Genomic DNA, 14,113 nt, shown 5'->3' with positions numbered 1-14,113 from the left:
TATGCAACCCTTCGCCTTTAAAGCAAGAAAGCATCTAAAGTGAAGGAAAAATGTTATATTTATACTCTTATCAAAAACAAGTTTACACCCACATATTACATCCCAATATACATCACATTAATTGGCATGTTTCATTACTTAAAACACAACCACCACCAGAGGGATGCGATGAACATAGAAAGATAAATAAATAATACATCAGTAGCAAGACAATTTCCTGTTTACACGATGATTTACATATGCTGCAAATATTTTTTATCACATAATAAATGTGTGATTGCAGCCATAAATATCCGTCTTTCAAAAATTAACATGAGGGACACATAATATTACATTATATAGGGAGTAACAATTTTCTGATTACAGTAAACAGATGTTTTTCATACCCTAAAGATGCTATATATTGGATAAAGGGGTATATAGTTGCAGACTTGCAGCCACATCTCGAAAATAGTATATACCGTCTCATACGTTAATGCAGATGATACAAAAGCCTGATCACGACCTTACTTTGGCAAGGCGGGCCCTTATTTCTTCTAATTCTTCCTCATCATCGACACCCTCATCCTACATATTCACATCCACAATTAGAGGTACAAAAACAGACATGGGTAACTTTTGGTAAATGTTGCTAGTTGGGATGGGGTAGAATGTAACACCTTTTGTCCAAAAAAAATCGAACATTTTCTTAATGATTAGTTTTTCAACAATGATTAGAACACTTTTAAAATTTCATAAGTTTCTTTTTTTTTGACAAGTTTAAAAATAATATAAAAAATAAATTGTGGGGCAGCTTTCAACCACACTTTTAAATTTGCTCACTCGGCCCATTACAGATTAAATATAACCCAAATCGACCCATTTAAAAGTAAACAAGTCAAAATTGTCATGTTATCTGGTGATGTCTACTAGGGATGTGCATGGTTTGGTTGAAACCAATAAAACCAGTTAAACCAAACCAATTGTACGGTTTGGTCGGTTTGAAATCAAAAATTTAAACCGACGGTTTTTTCTCCTCATAAACCGTTATTACGGTTTGGTTTGCGGTTTTAAAGATTAAACCAACCATTTAAACCAAACCGGACCATTAGATTAACATATGTAATTATTAATATAAGTTTATATTTCTACTCAAGTAATTATGTCATTGTATTAATTATATCATGGTAATTGTGACATATGAAGAATATAATCTCACTATATCTTAGTATGTTAGCTATAACCATATGATTTTTATAGGGGTTGGATATTGTAAAACAAGTATTAAAGTAAAACAAATAAGACAGGATCTTGACCCTTAGATCATGATTAAATTGATGCACGAAGATTCACGAAGCAATTGATGCACGATGATTTTCAATGAAGCGAGACCTATTGTTTTATTTGTTTTACTTTAATAGTTGTTTTATTTTACCTAAAACCGATTTATATATATATATATATATATATAAAAGATAAACCGGCCAAACCAAACCGGTTTAATTGGTTTTGGTTGGTTTGGTTTAAGACACTGATCTGGACGGTTTGGTTTGAAAAAACATTAAACCGTTATTATTGGTTTGGACTAAATTCTTAGTTAAAACCGTTCAATCCGGACCATGCATAATCCTAATGTCTACAATAAACTTTTGATGAAAGATATAAGTCAGGAAAGCACCTCTACATCTTCAGTTGACTGAGCAGGTTGCTTTAACCGCTCTTTCCTGACTGCTTCAGGAAGCTGTGCAGCAGTCTCGCCAGCTATTGCAGTTAGAACCTTATCAACCTCTTCGTCAATCTCATCTTCTATGTCATCTGAATCCAGTGCAGAGTCAACAGCATCATTCACCATTTCTTCAATAACACCCGCCTGGAATAACATACCAAGAGTCAATATTATACATATAAGTATTCCTTAAAAAACTTGCTGAATGATAAAAGCAAGCAGTGATTGGGGTTTTAAAATTTGCGTTCTAAAACACATTATCTGATTAAATGATCAGCTTGATACCGTATGCAACAAAACTGATTATCTAATGGTAAAAATTTACCCTTCCCCCATTTCACAGAACCTCTTTTCTCCTTTTTATATGGCAATTTTGGTAATCTTATCTACGAATTCCTTATTATATAATTAGCAAAAACCTCAGCATTTTCATGATATGATGATCACAGCAGAAAATACAAATACTCTCTCTACAGCCCATGCTACTACAGCTGATTGTCTAATTCTAACTATTTCAAAGTGCCCATCCATACAAACCCTTGGTCAAAGTCCATTCAACATTCTAAAAGGACACACATGCCTAATAAACGAATGCATATGCAGATAAACTTGCATGAAATCATGAATTGACTATTTGACAAAAAGTAAACAGAATTCAAGATATGAAGTACCTTAGTCATTTCTTTGCTGAATTCTTGCATTGTGACAGCCATTTCTGGAGCCTTCATTAGGTTATTAACTATCTTCATAACTTCAGCACTCTTAGACAGATGCCCCACCGTACGAGCTACAGCTGCAAAGACTCAGATTCAGCAGATATAACTAGCGAACTCAAAACATGGTAGCCATTTGAGGAACTCATTCACAGGCTTAAAGAGATGACTGGCTTGAAAAGGCATTTAAATTACCAAATAACTTCTCCAGTATCAATCGAAAATCTCAAAAAATATTCAGCATGTAACCGGAATTAAGGAGTACCAACTTAAAGAAACAAGGCTTATATTTTACATGCTAAAGGTCTTCACTCAACAAAATCAGTTTTATAACCATCACTGACAATAATTTAATGTTGATACATCATATAAGAGGTTGTCACAAGCTGATAAAATAACCAATACATGTGGCAACCCAATAATTTAATGTTGATACATCATATAAGAGGTTGTCACTCAAATGGGTAGGTTAGGTAACATGTCAAAATGGGCTCTGACTGAAACAGTTTGTTTTTACGATGTGTCATAAGGGGTCAGTTATGGTCAACCCACAATCTTTCGTCTGTTTTTTATAAGTAGTTAATGAGTTAAATATGATTAGAGCTATGTCACTCCCATACTTAACTAGCTTTTTAGGATGCCTTAAAGCTAAGCATTATAAACATTCCACAGCATTCAAAACCTTTCAACCCCTGTTTTTAGCTAAAGAGAAAGAAAAAAACACCATATAGCATGCCGAATTGCCGATAAACCACAACTCCATAGCCTAAAATGACTCATCCGTCAATAAATTGGTCAAAAGTGCCACCTTTAATAACAATCTTTCGACTTTCTCATATAGCATACGGAAACAAAAAAGAATTTAAAAATTATACAACGAGTAGGGAAAGCTAAGGGGATCTAATACATCAGCATGTTGTACCTAGGTCATAGACTCATAGTTAGAGCAAAGCAGTACTTTCAAGCAAGGAAGTTAGTAAGTTAACACAAATCATCTAGTTTTTCGGGGTAAAAGGTTACCCCCGTTAGACCACAGGTCATCTAGTTGGGTTCAGAAGATCCATCAATTTTGTACATCGCTATTATTTTTTTTTTAAATGATAAAAAAATATACAATGGCTGGCGAAATCTAAGGAGATCTAAGTAACAAGTATCTAACACATCAGCAATATACAATGGTCGGTGAAATCTAAGGAGATCTAAGTAGTAAGTATCTAACACATCAGCATGTTGTACCCGAGACATAGTTAAAGAAAAGCAGTACTTTTGGGCAGGGAAGTTACACAAGTCATCTAGTTGGATTCCAAAGATCCGTTAATTTTGTACATCGTTATTATTCTAAGCAAAACAATTCTAGTTGATGCAGACTGCTCACTTACTCCACTATAGGACTAAATATTTTGTCTACTTCCTTCATACTCAAATTAAATTCACAAACAACTACAATAACAATGATTTTATCTTAACAACAGACCAAAAGATGACATAAACACAAATGCAGCAAATACCTAGGCGTTAATGACTAATGATGGGCAGGTAACATCAATCCATGCATAAAGTAAAGCAAAAAGATAATTTCTTGAAGTTAGATGAACAGACTCAAAAGATAGCACATAGAACTTACCGACACTTTCTCCTAGATGCATTGATATTGAATTCAACTGAGCTTTATTTTCATAGAGGCGGTTCACGGTTCTCCTGGATCTCACGATTTCTTTTGCCAGTGACTGAGGTCAATAATTTACATGGAAAAGAATACATTAGAAAGAATGAATTCAAACATAAATACATAAGTATTTACGAGACAATTAAGCCTTGTAGTTATCAGCCAAAACAAACAAAAATCGCGTAAATCGGGTCAGATAATTAGTAGGCCGGTATGCAACAATCACTTTCTCAAGGAATAGTCTAAGGCCGGTTCACAAGGCATCTATTAGGGTAATGTACTAAAGTTATCTTGACTATAAGTTGAAAAATTATCATTGTTCAGCTATGCAGATAAAGCAACGGCCTAAGGGGTTGTTTCCTTTTCCTTTCTTCCATTTAATGTTGCCTGAATAAATTGTTTCTTGACTAAAAACGCGTTTCTAGATAAAAGAAACAAATTTTCTTTCTTTTTTGTGTGCTGAATGACAATGAGGATATGTTCCCTACTAATTTATCCAATAGTCTGCATTTTACTGAACGACAATTTGATGACAATTAACATAATAAACTCTAGATGTACGAAATATTTCAATAGCAATATAAACTGTAAAAAGCAACACTAAAGAATCAAACTTTAAAGTAAAACAAACAAAACCCTAAAACCATAAGTAAAAGAAAAGAAAGAAAACCTTGGCAGAAGACATGTCGTTTCGCTTGGCGGCTTCTCGGATCGCTTTCTGAACACTTTTCTCTTCTCTCTGAATATCTAACCAAATCAAAAAACAAAACACATTAATTAATTAATTACTGTATTAAACAGTTATATAGTTTTACAGATAGTAAATCAATAAAAAAAAAGGAAAAAGTTACCGCGAATCTGACGATCGATGTTGCGAGTCTCTTGTCGGAGACGGCGTTGCCAATCGCGTAAGAGTTGTTGTGGATTAGGTTTTGGTTTTATTATGTTCATCACTTTTTCCATTCTCGTGGTAAAACTGTAATTTTATTGTACTGATTTTGGAATAGGAGAAGATCAAGGTAAAATAAATGTGTGAAGAATTGTGTGTGTGTAGTGATTTGGGGGAGGGAGAAAGGAAACAAAGTATAAAAGCTGTTTACTTCAACGCGCACTCTTTATTCGATTCTTCTGCTAATAAAAGTGGGTGTTAATTTTGGAAAAATTCTTCTATAAGAACGTTTAATAAATCCCTTTTTTTTTTAAATAATAATATAGAAAAATGACAAATTAGGATTCCATACGGATTTGTTATTTTTCTATACGTGAGGATAGTATGTTTAATCTTTTAACTAACGTAAGTCACAAAATACTGCTTAACCAATTAGGTCGTTATTTTTAATATGACTTTGTATATTTAACACATAGAACAAATAACAATATTGATTAATTTACACAAATAATAGTTATTTAAACAACACTAGAGCTTGACCCGAAAGAGTATCTTGACGAACTCCAGGTGCAATGGAAACAAGTCTTATAGCCAAGTCCAATAGTAATAATGGAAGCGGCATAAATCAGTGGATAAAATAACCACGCTCTTAGGTTTATACTTCAATAGCTATTAAAATAAACATTTCAATTTTTCAACCCTTTACAACAACGATCAAATCGATCATTGTATCTGGAAATCGATTCATACTCCACAATTTATATTTGAGGGTTCTAATTATTTGAAAATTAAAATTTGTGAAAAACCAAAAAATTAACCAAAGGCACTCTTATTTGAAACTTAAGATATTGTGTTAGTAAAGAATGTGATTTGTGACACATAGTTACTTCATACATGATACACCATTATGATTGTTTTAATATGTTTATACAACATATTTTTTAACAATAAATTATAGTTTATGTGACAATTTACAAGATATACAAAATTTATCATACGATGATTAGTGTGATATAGGTAATAAAGATAATAAGTGTGATGTACAAATCAGAGTCCTAGTAATCCCAATATATCTAAGTATCTATCCATCACGTCCAATCGGGCCATTGCGTTCTCCTTTTTTGGACTTGAACAAAGCCCAATTATATTTCATCAGCTTATTTTCAATAAAACTACCCGTCAGGCCGACACCCTTCCTTCGGACATTCATCATTTTCGACATATATAGCATACAAGTTAAACCTCTACAATTTAATATTCGATAAGTTAATATCTCGATAAAATTAATAATTTGTTCAGTTCCAACTTAAAAAGAATATTGTAAATTAATACTCAATAAATTAATAACTCATTAGATTAATAAAATATCTCGGTCTCAAATCTATTAATTTACCGAGGTTCTATTATATTACAATTAATCTTATCCAAGCCCAATGAAATGACGGTCCCACTATCCAAGTATAGCATATTTGCGAACCTTGTAAAATAAAGCCGAACTACGGCATCATAATAGGGTATCAAGCCCACTTGTGTATTTTTTTGAAAAAAGCCCAAATATTTATGAGTCAAAAAAATTTTTAATGAAATTATATCCGTCTAACATCAAGTCATCAAAGCCTCCAAACCGTAATTTTATACAGTTGATAGATTTCATAACATAAATTGTTCATAAATATAAGTAATTAAGTATAGTACAGTACAATCTAAACCAGAACATTGTTGTTGGCTTGTTGTATATGTCAATTTTATGTTATTTATAGGGATTAATCACGGAAAGACCAACGTACTTTCCCATTTGTACACGGTTGCCCATTATACTTTTTTATTGATAAGGTTTACCCACATACTTTTTTTTTTGTACACGGTTGACCAATATTACCGACTATCACAGGTAAACCGGTCAACTTTTGGTCAACCGTGTACAAAAAAAAAGTATGTGGGTAAACCTCATCAATAAAAAGTATGATAGGCAATCGTGTACAAATGAAAAAGTACGTTGGTCTTTTCGTGATTAATCCCTTATTTATATCTCACCTTATCAATTTTTAATATGTGTAAGAGTGAATACTATCTATACTATATTATAAAAACAAATAGCCCTTTCTATTTTTGGAAATGTTGAAAGTTACTCTGTGCGATATGACAGAAATACCCCTTTCTTATTTTCTAAATTACCTTATTCTTTAGTTACTAATTTAATTATCTTTACTAATATATTAAAAATACTTTTAATGAAATAAATACACGTATCTTAACGTATATACACTAATTACAATCAATTAGATTTACATCAATAACTTATACTATTAGTCGTCACCACCACCATTCGTCGCTGCCACCCGTAATCACCGCATTGCCATCGCCATCGTCGCATCGCCCGGGCACCATGCTAGTACAAACTTAACGAGTATTATATATTACATTTATTTTTCATACTTAGTTTCTTGCTAGTCATATTATTTAAAAATATATGTAACGAAATCATACTCTATTAGAGAATCGAAAATTTATGACTTTATTACAAACACTTAATTAAGTATTGTTAGACACATGGTCCTAATATCCACTTATCAAAGACCTCACCTCACTGATGACTTGAAAATCAAACTAGTGGTATTAAAATATGTCTTTTTTACCCAAAAAGTAAAAGCATCCACTTGAAGGACAAACTAAAGGTCGATACTAATTTTATCCAGCATACGGATCAAGTTCCTCCAAAATTAAAATGAATTTCATAAATAAAGTCGAAAATTTTAACCATTGAATTAAAATTAAAAAATCATCTTTAAATTTTAACTATGGATTATAATCTATTGATCAATTACCCCCAACTTTACCAAGAAAGTTTGCTTTAACTTTTAAGGATCTCCATTCGAGACATATATGTAGTAGAACATAAATAAGATTATTAATGTATGACGTTTGTAACTTTGTATAATCTAAAACCTAGATTTGGTGTAAACTAATAGCATTATTTAATTCTCTTCTACTATTTGCCAAAATGATTTTGATTTTTTGTCGGCAGGAGAAATCGACGGACTACATCAATCGTAATCATATTTTAGTATTTAAGGCTCGCTCAATATTGCAAAGAATAAAATACAATATATTCGTTATCACATTTTTGTCAATAAAAGAGAGTTACGAGCAACGGTGCCTTTTAAAGTAGTTGCCAATCAAATTCATAGATTTTGAATTGTATATGTCATGCATTCGTAGATCCGCGTATCAGCTATCGTATCTATTAGTAGGTTTTCGAGTTAAGTAAAAACGAAAAAAATAAGTTTGCTCTGGTATACGTACTGTAGATGTGTTTCAACACAAAAATTAATTGATGAGTGAACATCCAAAATACTGGTTAAAACAAAATTTATTTAATTGTGTTAGGAATTGGATGATCTTGAATCTAACAATGATAACAACAACAATAATAGAAGATGATAAAAGGAAGAAGATACATAGAATAATTGTGTATTGTATGAGTGTGTTTCTATACAATAGGGTTTCACCATTTATATAGTGTATACAAAGCTTATAGAATAAGCTAAGGGTATAATTGTAATTACATAATATGTATTTGTATATAACACTCTCCCTCAAATATATATTAGCACATATTATACACTAGTTGTTCTGCTTACTATAAACGAACGGGTGCACTGCCCGTGAGTGAGTGTAGTAGAGAAGTTAATCTTGTAATAAATAAATTTAAAACTTGTTAGGAAAATATAAGTTAAACTTTTAACTCATCAACCGTATATATATATATATAATCTATAGTGCGCTATGATAAATTAATCAATATGTGTGCTATTTTTTGAACCTAGCTTTGTATATATATATATATATATTTCAATTTTTAGTGGTTAGGATTTCAATAGTTTTTTTTATTATTTTAATTAAGTCTTTAACGGTTAAATGTAAAAACAAACAAAAAATTTTTTATTGTCGGACTCAACGTTTCAACCCTCAACCATATCAACTATGTATGCGCCGAATGAGCGTGGGTACGATGCCGGACGCAGCTTCCACACTACCACAATTCCATACCATATGCTCTCATAGTTGCAATATTATTTATAACTAGGTAGTTCATGCCCCGCATTTTGGGGCTGCATTTAAATTTTTTTGCGTTTTTGTTCTTTCAATGCAATACCACAAACACAACATCTTAAATATGTTTACTTCCATATCAATAATTTCACGAAACATAATGTTTAAATAAACTCCCAAGGAAGAAATATAAACGCAAATATATTTATTTTAAGGGCAGTTACACACTACATTCAAACGTTTGTTTAATGTAGTATGCTTGCAGCCTTTTTATATGGTATGGCAAGTGACAATGTATGGAGACACCATCATGTTTATGTCACTCAAAAAAATAAAGAGAAAAAATGTTGATAAAATAAAATCAAAAGTCAATTGAAAACAAAAAGAATTAACATAATATATGTAAAACAAATTAATATCAAATTTTTGCTAAAAAATATAACAAAATATTTAAAAAAAAATTTATAGAAAACAAAATGTTAAAAATCATACGATAACATAAAAAATAAAAAAATATATGTTGAAAAATCCCCAAAAGTAAAATCTAAAAACAAAAACCTTAAAAAAAAAATTCAAAAAATGGTTTTGTTTAAATAAAATCATGTTACCTAAATTAGTTCCATATAAAATCAAAGGAAATAAAAAGGGACAAGAGTATAAATATCAATTTATTTAAATATAAAATTCAAGGTTATATATGATTTTAAAAAATGGTTTTGTTTTGAATAAAATCATGTTACTTAAATTAGTTTCATATAAAATCAAATGAAGTAAAAAGGGGCAAGAGTATAAATATCAATTTGTTTAAATATAGAACTCTAAGTTTATATATGAAAATTATGTGGGTGCAAAAATAAAAAGTTTAAAAGTTTAAAAATTACATGGGGGAGTTTACGAGGGGGAAGGTTACCACCCAAATAAACTCTAGCTTTAAATAAATTTTGGCATATATTTTATTTATATTGAATATGTAAATAGAGACAAAATAACTAATATTCACAGTGAAATGTATATGATGCTATAATTTAGTAACTTCTTCAAGGAGTATACTTGTAAAACATTTAATTTGTTGCTTGTAAGCAACCTTCAAACAATAACCTTAATTTGGGGTTTATTGCACACTTCACTCATCCATGACGAGTATTGCATCCTCCATTAAATTTTGTTGACTTTATTTAACTTAGAATTAAAATGTGAGTATAACTTTCTCATTTATTTTATTTGTCAAATCTTGGACCAACGTTGATGTCCCAGTAACACAATACGAACGTTGATGTCCCAGTAACACAATACGCAGCTTAATATGTGGAAATTATGTCCACAATTTAAAGCATATTTGAAAAGAAATTTAGAGACGAAGACCAAAAGGGAGTTGAATAAATAAATTACAGTGATTAAGATTATTAGTGTTAACTACACATTCTAGGATCTTAAATGAAAAAGATCAGAAAGAAAGTTAATACTACAACAAATAAATAAACTACAAATAAAATATAGTGGCAAACAAAAGCTGCAAAAATGTCAATGTTTTAAAAACCGGTATTTTAGTTATACCGGCGTGGAAAAAATTTCCGGTAATACCGGAAATAACGGCCGGTACGACTATTTTTAATTTATTATATTTTTTGTGTAAAAATCCTACAAAATTTGTTACAATTTAACAAAAATAGTCAAAATGCAATTATAATTTACTTAAAATAATACCAAATATGTATTTCATAACAAAATATAGGTTTTAAAGTTCATAAATAACAAAAAATAACATTAAAGTATCATAAAAAAAAAAAATTTAAAAAATCAAAATTTATTTTTTGAAAATACCGGAAATACCGGTATGGTAATACCGGAAAATACCGGGAATACCGGAAATACCGGCCGGTATTGAATAGTGAAAATACCGAAAAAAATATCGGACTTAAAATACCGGCCGGTATTTACCGGTATTTACCGGTATTTAAAACATTGAAAAATGTAACAAAAATGCCACTAAAAGCCAACTTAAAATGTAATTTATACTATATTATAAAAAGAATTAGCCTCTTTTATTTATGGAAGTGTTAAAAATATGTAATATTTTCACTTAGCACCCCTTAAAATATTTGAACATACACTACCCCATAACATTAATGATTAATTTATACTACTAATCCTTTATTATTTAATATATTTTCATTAACCATTTACATCAATTATCCACACCACTCGACGCCGTCTCCACCATCAACACTCGGCCCCCCACTATAACGGCATTGTCACGACCACCGCCGCATTGTGCGGGTAACGTGTTAGTATCATAAAAAAAATGTCACTACAAGTGATGTCATTAAAGCTCTTTTATGACACTTTTTGTAACTGTCACTGCAAGTTTATATGGTTATAGTGACACTTTCTTTATGCCACTAAAAATACTTTTGTCGCCGTTAAAAAAAAATTAAAAAAGAATATACTTTTGTCGCAAATAATTTGTGCTATTAATTACTTGTTAACTTGAGTCATTAAAAAGCTTATGGTGCGCATAATTTGTGGCATTGTAAAAGAGTTTCATCATGTTATTTTGGATAATCTATATCTATATAATTATAAAACAATAGTTAATTGGAGAATTTTAAAACATATTCAACTTAAAACTAGCTTATAACATTGTCACATATGATTAATCTCACATGGCATCTCCATATATTTTTTTAATAATATCTATAAACCTTATATCTATTTATGTATATCCAAAAACATTAAACAAATATATATGAAATCTATAAAATTATATCTTATATGAAATAATATATAAAATACCAAATCTTATAATAAATCCTTTCCAAACGCCGTCTGTGAATAAGTCCATATTATGGCTATAAACATAAATAATGCAATTTATTATTAATTAATGTTACAAGAAAAAAAAAATCTGTCGTACCAACCCTTCCTGCAAGAAATACCAACACCTCATCTCAAAAGTCTTTCAAGTTTCAATACAAAAACTTTGATATTTTCATATTAGTATAACCGGAGCTTTGCAAAAAATTAATCGCAATCTATATTCAAAGTAGGTTACTTTATTTATTATTTTTATTAAGGTAGTTTGTTATTCTTAATATTAATATTATATAATAGGTTTTTTTCCCCAATCTTTATGTTGTTATTGTTATTGTTATTTTGTTAGTATTAGTTTCTTTAATATTAAGGCTCAAATGTTGGGACATGAAGATAAATTGAAGATAAATTAGCATAGGAAAAGAATGTATATTTATTTAATACCTACGAATTTTTAGAGTAACCATCTTTAGTAGATAGTTGTGTTTATACGAGATACCTGCGTAATACGGCGGCGAGCCGACGATGACGGTAGTGTGATGCCAACGATGGATGGTGACGGTGGTGACGACATCAATTAGTGTAGGTAAAGGTATTTGATTTAAAGGGGATTAGTTGAAATATTTTATTTTGGAAAACGGCAAATCCTCCTAACCAAATAACCTAATAATCCTCCTAATACATTAAGAAGGTGACATGTGGTATCCACTAATTTTCTTTCTTATTCTTGCCCCCTGACTTTTCCACATGTCATCATCTTATAGTTAGGAGGATTATTAGGCTATTTGGTTAGAAAAATTAATCATTTCCCATTTTACAATATAATAAACTAGTGGTGTAATTTAATATTAAGGTTTGATGGTGATTTAATTCATTAAGGAGACTTTGGTCATTTACATGTCTCATTTTTTTTAAACTTTCAACACGAGCTTATAATTTTTATATGGTGATATAGATACAGATATATACATACACATTTACCAATATATGATAGAATGAATCCTTAAAAAAAATAGTAATATTAAGGTTTATATTTAAAACAAAAAAACAATACAGGACTTAAACTGTTTAGATGAGATCAATCATTAATTCATATAATTCTTTTCAAATAAAGATTTTACTTTTGTTCATGATGCACGTTTATTAATGTCAATATTAAAAGTTTAAAAAAAATCAATACAACAACTGCACATCATGCGGATAAAAAACCTAGTATATATAAAATGCTATCAAAAAGTGCTCACGTGACACTCTTTGAGTCCGTCACGTCAACATTTTCTTATGTGGCAGCACCATATCGGTCCCAAAGACATGTCAGCATCCACATAGACACCTATTTTGCTTAGTCAGCCATCACATAAGCATTTTAGAGTTAGTGTCATATTTTATTAAAATTTATTTAAAAATGCTATAGATGGGGTACGTTAGAACCCACAATCTTCATGTTAAAGTGTAGGCTTATATGCCAATTGAACTACATGATGTTTTGTTTATTTTTTAAGATCCATAGATAATAAACAACCTTGACTTCTGTAATGCCATGTGTAATAAATAAATAGTGTTTGGAGCCACACGTATATAATTCCACTCTTATTTTACGAAATGACAACTCATAAGGTTTCTTATTTATTTCAAATTAGTTAAATTTTATTAAAACTGATAGTTGGAAATATTTTTTCATTAATACAAATAAAAAGTAAAATTGATACAATTATGATTTACGTATCATAACTACTATAAAACTTAAAGATTGTTAGTTTCAAAAACATTTAAACCCTAAATGCTTGATATACCATTCATTGTTTTGGTTTATCATTTCAATTTCTATTTGATGAATTTATCCATAATTTTTTATGTTACAAGGTTGTACATATAATGAGATATATACATGCTTTATTGATGTTTATAATTTTAATTTAAATATTAAATTCATCATAGTTTTAACTCACAAACGTTATCAGTAGCACTAAATTTTCATTTATTAGTATCTAATATTATTCTGTCAAAAAGATGGAGATAATCTAGCATTAAATTTATTTCGTCGGATATTTGTATGTTTTGCAATGACTATTGACGAAAGTCAAGGACAGAGTTACCCAAATTGATTTTTACTTGAGGACTATCGACAAAAGTCGAAGACAGAGTTTGCCAAAATTGATTTTTACTTGATAAATCTCATATTTAGTTATAGTCAGTTGTAAGTTGTCATTTTAACAGTAAAAAACAAACACAGATTTAATGTTTCGGATTTAGATAATGATGACAAGACTACTTAT

General features: G+C 30.1%; 1 protein-coding gene across 1 annotated transcript; it reads right to left on the bottom strand.

The window, feature by feature from the left end:
* Positions 1-40: 40 nt before the first annotated feature.
* On the bottom strand, positions 41-5,211 carry LOC122579699 (vacuolar protein sorting-associated protein 24 homolog 1). The gene is made up of 6 exons (XM_043751923.1): positions 4,936-5,211; positions 4,755-4,831; positions 4,043-4,145; positions 2,377-2,498; positions 1,658-1,849; positions 41-567 (listed from the first exon to the last, which is right to left on the bottom strand). Exons 1-6 carry the CDS (start codon positions 5,045-5,047, stop codon positions 499-501), a joined length of 675 nt encoding a protein of 224 aa, XP_043607858.1. The 5' UTR covers positions 5,048-5,211; the 3' UTR covers positions 41-498.
* Between the last annotated feature and the right edge of the window lie 8,902 nt (positions 5,212-14,113).

This window comes from Erigeron canadensis, chromosome 1 (assembly GCF_010389155.1).
Source record: "Erigeron canadensis isolate Cc75 chromosome 1, C_canadensis_v1, whole genome shotgun sequence".
Taxonomy (NCBI): Eukaryota; Viridiplantae; Streptophyta; class Magnoliopsida; order Asterales; family Asteraceae; genus Erigeron; species Erigeron canadensis.
This window is presented reverse-complemented; position numbering and strand designations above follow the sequence as displayed.